Source organism: Prionailurus viverrinus, unplaced genomic scaffold, assembly GCF_022837055.1.
Source record: "Prionailurus viverrinus isolate Anna unplaced genomic scaffold, UM_Priviv_1.0 scaffold_35, whole genome shotgun sequence".
In the NCBI taxonomy this organism is placed as follows: Eukaryota; Metazoa; Chordata; class Mammalia; order Carnivora; family Felidae; genus Prionailurus; species Prionailurus viverrinus.
The window spans coordinates 1686328-1694986 of NW_025927605.1; the positions used below are offsets into that span (position 1 = coordinate 1686328).

An 8659-nucleotide genomic window follows, 5' to 3' on the forward strand; every position below is an offset into this window, starting at 1 on the left:
CTGTGGGGGCCAAAGATATACCCCTCGGGCCACTTGTCAGTGGGGTGACAAACGAACTTGGCCTGAGAAAGGCACTTGGCTGGGCTTAGCCCTGTGGAGGGCTCCGGGCTGTAGTTTTCTTTGTGAAGCTGGCCCAAAGCTTGTTTTGAGAAAGCCTGAGGGGCCCAAGGAGGTAAAGATTGTGAGCTGGAGCTCATCTTGATATCCGAAAACCACAGCCGCCTGCACGTGGGAGGTGCTGGAGGGCAGGCTCGCCTCACACGCCCCCCTCTCTCTAGGTCACCTGGGAGCACCGGCTCCCAGGGAGTTTGCTGTGCCTGAGAAGTCTTTGGGGAGGGCTTGCTCTGAGCACACCCGTTCCCTCCCCCTGGGCTGAGAGAAACGTGGGACCAGCCCTGCCCCAGCCTGTCCTCATTGGTTGGCACGAGGCAGAGGGGGCTTTAAAAAGGCAAACGTGTCCCAGGCTGGGTGCCCTCCTCTGGCTGGCGCCATGCAGCTCTCTCTCGCCCTGTGTCTTGTCTGCCTGCTGGTGCACGCAGCCTTCCGTGTGGTGGAGGGCCAGGGCTGGCAGGCCTTCAAGAACGATGCCACGGAGATCATCCCTGAGCTGGGCGAGTACCCCGAGCCTCCGCCAGAGCTGGAGAACAAGACCATGAACCGAGCGGAGAACGGAGGGAGACCCCCTCACCATCCCTTTGAGACCAAAGGTATGGGGTAGAGGAGGGCATGTTTAGCACAAGGGGCCTGAGAGGGTTCTCTCTGGGAGGTTTTGAAGACTGGGGTAGACAGTCCCCCGCTGCCGGCGCTCCAGGAGGGACAGTCTTGCCTGGAAGCAGGGGAGGACAGCATGCCTAACGTAGTAGCCTTGGCATTGAGGTTCAGGGGCCCGGGGCTGGCAGGGGGCTGGCCGCGGGAGCCCGGGGCAGGAAGGAGGCAGAGGTGGCGAGAGCCCAATTCTGAGACAGGCTCAGAGCCTCAGAACGGAGACAGTTTCAAAGAATCCCCTCCGGAGATCACAGGAGATAGGTCCCCCAGCTGGCACCTCGGGAGAGGGGACAAGGCAAGGGAGCCTCACAGCTGTGAGCACCTGCCGGATGCAGATCCTTTACACAGGCCATACCTGAACCTTACCCCGGGGATCCACGGCGCGCGGGAGCCCCATGAGGTGACCTCTCAGCTGGCAAGTAAAGAAATGAGGTCTCCAGAAGCTAAGTAACTTGGTAGTGAGAAGAGCTCGGGTTTGACCCCAGTTTGATCCCATTCCAAGACAGCCCTGGAGGGGGATCGTGGGTGGGGGGGGGTGGGGAACTGAGAGCCAGAGAAAACCCCACACAGAGCCGTGAGAAAGGGACATTCCCCCTGCCCCCGGTCTGCCCAGCCAGCTGGCACTTGAAGGAATGCAAGCTGCAGGGACAGTCTTAGCCCCGGACCTGGGTGGCAGCTGGGGCCGGGCCCTGGAGGGGAGGTGGCATCCTCTGTGCAGGGAGCGGACACAGGTGCCCCCATCTTCTGCCCCCAGACCAGGCCTTGTCTCGTTCCTAGGGAGGGAGCCTGACCCCAGTGACAAGGCAACAGCCCCACTGGAAGGCACATCTGGGTTCCTGGTCAGGTCTGCGCAGAGAAGCCCGGGGAGGGCGGGGGTGACAGCTGGCTCTGCAGCTGGCAGGAATGGCTGGGGGCGGGGGCCGGAATGACACTTCAGAGGGAGGGCCTCACTGCCCTCCGGTCGTTGGGCGGGCTGGTGAGGAATCCACTGCCCAGGCCCCTCTTGACCCATCCGTCCTTGCCCCACAATTGTGAAGGCTGGGGAACCCCACAGGAGGCCTGGGGCCTCAAGTCTTCACAAGAGGAGGGCGGCAGCACATCACCCCCTTCCCCCCGCCCCCACCTGCCGAGCAAGGTCGATTAAGCTCAAGCGACTGCTTCATGCCGCTGTTTGGGTCCCAAGTACAAACCATCCACTTCCCCGGGCTCCTATAAGAGGCCACAGGCCCCGAGGAGGCTGTGAGCTCAAAACAAAGTCACCCTCTGCAGAGGAAGTGCCTGACCCAGGGGCACTATTCTTGGAAAGTCCAAAACACCTCCTTCCCTGGGCAAACAGGCCACCCCCACACGCTACCCCTGCAGCCCGGGAACAGTGGCGAGAATGCCAAGCCAGTGCAGAAACCAGGTCAGCCACGGGAGGAAGGCGGACCCCACATCTCCCCTGCCATGCTTGTTCTGCAGGGCCTGGGGAGTGGAGCCTTCTCTGCTTCTCTCTGGTTTTGGTCGTGGGTTGTTTTTCATCCCTTGTGTCACATGGGAACTGTCCCCATGAGACCCTCGGGTGGTGGACAGGCTGCCATCTGTCTAAGCCCACAGTAGGAGAGTTGATCAAGGTGCCTTCAGGGCACGAAGCCAGGCCACAGAGCCCAGTCCCCCCTCCCCCACCCCCCAACCCAGGAACAAGCCTGTGTCACCCTCGGAGATCCATCTAAATGGCACAAAACAAGCGATGTCCCCGGCAGAGTGCTTGGTACACAGCAGGTGCTTAATAAATGTTTGTGGCAGGCGAACCTGTAGGTTTTCAGTCAGAGCTCTGTCCCCTGGGGCAGGAAGTAACTGCAGTAAAAGGCAGCCCTTTGCCCCCACCCCCAGCCCAGCCTCCCACCTGGGCGCTCAGGCACATAGCTTCTGCCTTTGTGGGACCCCAGAGGTGCTGGGGCCCCAGGGAACTGGGGTGAGGAGACCCAACTCTGCCTTTTGGGCAAGTGTTATTCCCTCTCGAGGCCTCCGTGTCCTCAGCGACGATGAGAGGCTTGGACAAGCTGCCTTTGGCTCTCTTCGCGTCTAATGACTTCTCCTCCCCACCTCCCCTTCCATCCCTGTCCTTGGCGGCAGTTGCCCTGATTTATTACCTCCAATTAACCCCTACTCCTTTCTCTATCCCCTCACCATCCCTCCCAAGTGGCTGGAAAAAGAATTTAGGAGAAGCCAAGACCATGTAAAGGGTGTGGCTAATACCTACTCTGCCTCGACCAGGCCCTCTGTGGCACAGATGTGACTTCCATCTGGAGAAAAGGGCCCCCTTGGAGAAGAAGAAGAAGAACACACAGCCACGGCCAACGCTTCCAGCTCTTACTGTGTGCTCACAGTGTCCCCTGCATTATATACGCAACTAACTCCTTAGGACAACCCGTTTTTCTGATAAGGAGCACAGAGAGGCTAAGTGACTTGCCCAAGATCACACAGCGATGGGGCTGGTATTCGAAGCTTGGCTCCAAAGTTTTAGGGGGAAAGGGTGGGCCAGCGTTCTTTCCACCAGCCGCCACCCCCTCCCTCCCTCCCAGTAATAGATGCCCATCTGGAGAGCCCGCAGGTTTGGAAAAGACCTGGGCTGGGGGCTGGGGGGGGTTGGTGGCGCGGAGGGAGCCGGGCTGGCCTCACAAGCCGTCTCTCCCGCAGACGTGTCCGAGTACAGCTGCCGCGAGCTGCACTTCACCCGCTACGTGACGGACGGGCCCTGCCGCAGCGCCAAGCCGGTCACCGAGCTGGTGTGCTCCGGCCAGTGCGGCCCGGCGCGCCTGCTGCCCAACGCCATCGGCCGCGGCAAGTGGTGGCGCCCGAGCGGACCCGACTTCCGCTGCATCCCCGACCGCTACCGCGCGCAGCGGGTGCAGCTGCTGTGCCCCGGTGACGCGGCGCCGCGCGCGCGCAAAGTGCGCCTGGTGGCCTCGTGCAAGTGCAAGCGCCTCACCCGCTTCCACAATCAGTCCGAGCTCAAAGACTTCGGGCCCGAGGCCGCGCGGCCGCAGAAGGGCCGAAAGCCGCGCCCCCGCGCCCGGGGCGCCAAAGCCAACCAGGCCGAGCTGGAGAACGCCTATTAGAGGCCGCCCGCCGCGCCGCGCCTCCCCCCACAACCCGCGCCCCGGCCCAGGCGCCCGGGTTTCTGCCCTCGGCGCGCGGTTTGATTGTTTGTATCTCATTGTAAATGCCTGCGACCCAGGGCAGGGGGCTGAGACCTTCTGGGCTTCGGCAGGAGGTAGCCAGGCCCTGCGGATCCCGGGCGCCAGCAGAGCCCCCACTCCCTCGTCTCCGAGGGGGTCCCGCAGGGCAGGAGAGGGCGCTGAGAGTCACAGACACTGAGCCACGCAGCCCCGCCTACAGGGGCCGCCCACCTTTGCTGGTCCCACTTCCGAGGAGGCAGAAAAGCAAGCATTTCACCGCCCAGGGGTTCTAAGGGAGCAGTGGGGGAGGAGGAAAGTCCCGGGACTGGTTAAGAAAGTGTGATAAGATTCCCTCTCCACTTCTCTGCCCCTCAAAAAGCCTTTAGTGCCTTGTTGTGCCAAGAACACAGGACCGGGGTCCGTAGGTCTGGTTTCTAGTCCGGTCTCTGCCGCTCACGTGCTGGATGACCTTGGACCACACTCTTCTCTTTCTTGTCCTCAATTTCCTATTCGGAAAATGGAGGTGGGGGTGGAGGAGTCTACGGTCACCTGATTCCAAGGCCTTGCGTGTCTTTTGAATGGGCAAAGGAGAGAGAGAGAGGTTGGGTTGAAATGCTGCCATGGTCACGTCCGGACTTCAGAGTTGTGATGCCCGGATCTGACAGCCAAAGATGAAAAGCAAGTGTGGCCGTGGGGGTGGGGTGCGGGGTTGGCGTCGTTTTTAGGGCTGACAAACTCCTGGAAGAAGCTGTGTTCTCTCCCGGCCTGGCCCTCCCCGGATGTTTGCCTGTCTTCACCCCTCCATCCCAAAGGATGCAGAAACAATGCCATTGATTGGGGTCGAGAAGGAGAAGGTCCCGGGACACTGGACTTGCGGGCCCAAGGGAGCAGCCACCACCCATGCAAAGACCAGCAAACCCCTCTGCAGACATCCTCCTGCCTACCACTCACAGACACGATTCTGTCTAGAACCTAGCTTCTTAGTGCTGTTACCTGTGATGTCATATCTTACACTGAAATAATATTACTTGGGGAAAAAAATGACAAGTGCTGTACATATGCCGAGAAACCACAAAGCCTGATAGATGTCATCCAAAGATCTTTTCGAAAGTCATTTCCAGACACCTCTTACTTTCTGTGTAGTTTCTAATTGTGTAACACACCCCCCCCCCCCCCCCCCAAACCAGAAGCACATGCCGTGTGAAATCCCGCCAGGCTGGTCCTTTCCACAATCCTTCCAGGTGGGATTTGTCCACAAGAATGAAAGTCGTGGTTTTTACAAAGAGTTAAGTTACATATTTATTTTCTCACTTAAGTTATTTATGCAAAAGTTTTTCTTGTAGGGAAATGACAACGTTAATATTGCTTTATGAAATACCAGTCTGTTCTTTCCAGAGGCATTGTTAATAAAGACAATGAATCATTTCCGAGAGGATGTGGTCTCATGTTCGTCAACCACACACAGCCATTCCCGTCAAAGTTGACATCCTTTTCTTCGGCGCTAGGGCTGCAACCTTGGAGGCACCTTTGCCTGGGCTGTGGTGGCCCTTGTGGCAATTATGTCCTCCCTTTGAGAAGTCGTGTTTGTCCCTTCCTTTCCAAACCTAAACCTCATTCGTTCCCCGTGGCCATTGTAATAACTTCAGCCTGGTCTCCCTGAAGCAGGCTGCCCTCCGCACTGTCATCCAGAAACACTGTTCTCATTGTGCCTCACCCCTGCTCAAAATCCTTCCATAGCTCCTCCTTGCCCAAGATCAAGTTGGGGCTTCTCAGCCTGACACGTGAAGCCTTCCCCCGCTGGGTTCCCATCCCCCCTCTATCAAACTTCCTTCCTGACTCCAAGAGGCCGAACTATACTCGCCCCTGCCTTTTTAGTTGATCCTCCCCAGCCCCCAGCCTCAGACCACCCCCAATGACGCCTGCTCTTACTTCGGAGTTCATGTTCCTTGTCGCTTCCGAGCCTGCACCTTCCAGAGATGTTGCAATCCCCACTGATCTCTCCTCATGTGCCCCAGGCCTTTTGTCCATGCCACTGCTTTGCTTCCTGATTCTGTCTTCCGTGCGATACTCATTCGTGGACGTGTGTCTCACCTGGTCAAGCCCTGCGGAGTCCTGGGACAGACGCAAAGCCAAGTACAACTGGCTTCCAGCTCACAGGGGGCTCATTCAGGCGTTTTTCCAAACGTGAATCTCACGCCCCCCTGGTGATCTTCACCAGCAGGGCCGACGTCTTGCCCTTCTCTCAGCGTGGCCTCACCAAGGCGCCTCACAGCGCTGGACGCTGGCTGACACTCAGGAAATATCCTTCAATCGCCACAAGGAGGGATGACTCAAAGCTTTGAATCCAGTCCAGCCCCTCTCGGGGTAACCCCACCCCAAAGCCCTCCCCAGCCCCGCCGATTTTTCACTTTAACTCCCAATGAACCCTCCTAAATTCCTTATGAGCAGCAGCAAGTTTTTGATAATTGTCAGTATCTGCCTCCAGGCCCCGAGGAGGCCCCAGCGAGAGCCTGCAGGGAATCCATGCACCGTGAGGAATGTCTCAGAGTTGGGGAATGAGAGCAGGTAGGAAACAGACACATGGTCCAGCCCCCGAGGCCATGTGCTACAGTGGATGGGGACACAGGCTCTGGAGCCAGGCTTGTGTTTGATTCGAAGGAAAGTGGGGGCACCAAGGGGTTAAATGTCTGCCCGCGGCCAGATGTGGGCTCGGTTCCTGCTCTGACACTCACTTAAGCCACTGGGAGCCTGGCAGGCACGTGGGCAAGCCATCAGGTCACACTGTCTGTACAAAGCGTTATGGGACAGAGCGCAGGAGGACTCACTTTGTGGTAGGAATGAGGAGGAAAGCTCAGGGAAGCTGTCGCAGAGGTGGGTGCTGCCTAGAAGTTTGCCCGGTGGGGAAGGAGGCACAGGCATTCTAAGCAGAGGGCATTGGCCCAAACAAAGGCACTGAGGCTGAAGGTGCGTGGCCGTGCGAGGGGGCATGAGACTCGGTCCACCACATTCCTCAACATGCACTGAGTCCTCACCATGTGCCAGGCAGCGTGGGGGAGCCGGGGAATTTCAAGCAATGTCCAACCCCAGATAGACCTAGGGTCCGCTTTCTGGGACCCCAGGACCAGGAGGGATCAGCCCAGGCTATAATCTCATTACCACGAGGGGGAAAAAAAAAACCCCAAAGCCTAAATTGTAGGTCGGGCTAGGGGTTATTTATGGAAAGTTATATTCTACCTACATGGGGTCTATGAGCCTGGCGCCGATCAGAAACAGAACAGACAACAGGCTCAGCTGGGGGGGGGGTGGGGGTGGGGGTGGCGTTCTGCCGTGGGGAGCACATGTTCTGGCGGTACAGCCAGACATGGGGTTTGTATTAATAGTCTTGAGAGTCAGACAGAGGGGCAGAGGGAAACAGGTCTCTCTCTCTCTCTCTCTCTCTCTCTCACACACACACACACACACACACACACACACACACAATCCATCAGCCTCTATCTGCACTCCAAGTACAAATCAGGCCACCTTTGCACAAGGAGGTAAAGGAAAAGAAACTCAAAGAAGCCACAGGAACCCAAACTTCCCCATTTTCCTTGAAGCAGGCGGGACCTGGGCAGTTGGAGAGGGCGGAGAGCTCACACGCCAAGCTTGGAGTCATTGCCCTTGGAAACTGGTGTCACCGCCCACCTCCCACCTGTCCCCTGACGCGGGTCTGCCCTAGTTCCTGATCGTTGGTTCTAGCTCTGGGGCCTGTGTAAACTTCCCTGCCCCCCACCCCCCCCCAATGTTCCTAGAGTGCACCCTCTGTCGTCTCCCTTGTCCACCGGCAGGTGAACCTCAGGCTTCTGGCGGCTTCCACCCCGATAGTTGGAAGTTCCTTTCATTGCTAGAGGGGCAGGAGGCGGTGGGATTGCCACTCTTAACTAATGGAACCATGCGTCCGATTTGCCCAGGCACTGACACCTATTGGCCCAGTGAAATTATTAATAGCTCCCACATTTACCCTCAGAAATATCCTGTTCGAGCAATAAATTACATGGCTATGATAGACGCAAGTATAAGAGATACAGCTTTCTGTGGAAAGGCTGGGGCTCAGATGCCTTTTTTCAAATGCTGGCCCCTCTGGAAAGTCCCTTGCGTACCTCCTCAAGGCCTGTCTGTCCCGCAGGCCTCAGACAAGTGTCACTTCCCCTGACCAACGAAACCATGCTTCATCTTTCATGAGCAACGCTTCCTTCCTTCAAAGGACTCACCTTAGTAGTCACACAATGATAGATTTAATCATGTAAGTGTTTGATTAATTTCTCCCCTCGCCCCGACTGGAGGACCCAGGAAAGCAAGGATTCTTGGTCTGTTGCTGCTCACCAGAGCACCGCCGGGACCCAGCATACAGTAGGCGCCTGTGTGCCTTGTGGTTACACAGTTGTTCAGTTTATCCAGGATTTCTTCTCCTGTGAGATCAGGTTGGATAGAACAGCCTGGGATGTATGGATGATGCTGGGAAGAGGGAGGAGGGTATCTGGCTTCTGGGGAAAAGAAGTAGCTTGAGTCCGTCCTTGCAGATTAGGTCTCTGAGGTTAAGACCCAGCCCTGACTCTCAAGCAGTTTGTAATCTTGCTGGGGAATCAAGTGGAAAATACCGCCATGGAGTATGTGATCATTTGCTGCCAGAGTGGTAGAGACCCGAGGGGGTGTGGGAGCAAGGTAGTGGTGGGGTCCAGCCGAGCTGAGCTTTG

At 57.6% G+C, this 8659-nt stretch overlaps 1 protein-coding gene across 1 annotated transcript; it reads left to right on the forward strand.

Moving 5' to 3' along the window:
- Window positions 1-490: 490 nt before the first annotated feature.
- Window positions 491-4658, forward strand: SOST (sclerostin). The gene is made up of 2 exons (XM_047845902.1): window positions 491-707; window positions 3445-4658. Exons 1-2 carry the CDS (start codon window positions 491-493, stop codon window positions 3864-3866), a joined length of 639 nt encoding a protein of 212 aa, XP_047701858.1. The 3' UTR covers window positions 3867-4658.
- The last annotated feature ends 4001 nt before the right edge of the window (window positions 4659-8659 follow it).

What these genes read in the sequence shown, in the direction of transcription:
- SOST (XM_047845902.1), top strand. Translation starts at nt 491, where the DNA reads ATGCAGCTCTCTCTCGCCCTGTGTCTTGTCTGCCTGCTGGTGCACGCA. An exon ending in CCATCCCTTTGAGACCAAAG is followed by an intron (nt 708 to 3,444) that starts GTATGGGGTAGA and finishes TCTCTCCCGCAG; the next exon opens with ACGTGTCCGAGTACAGCTGC.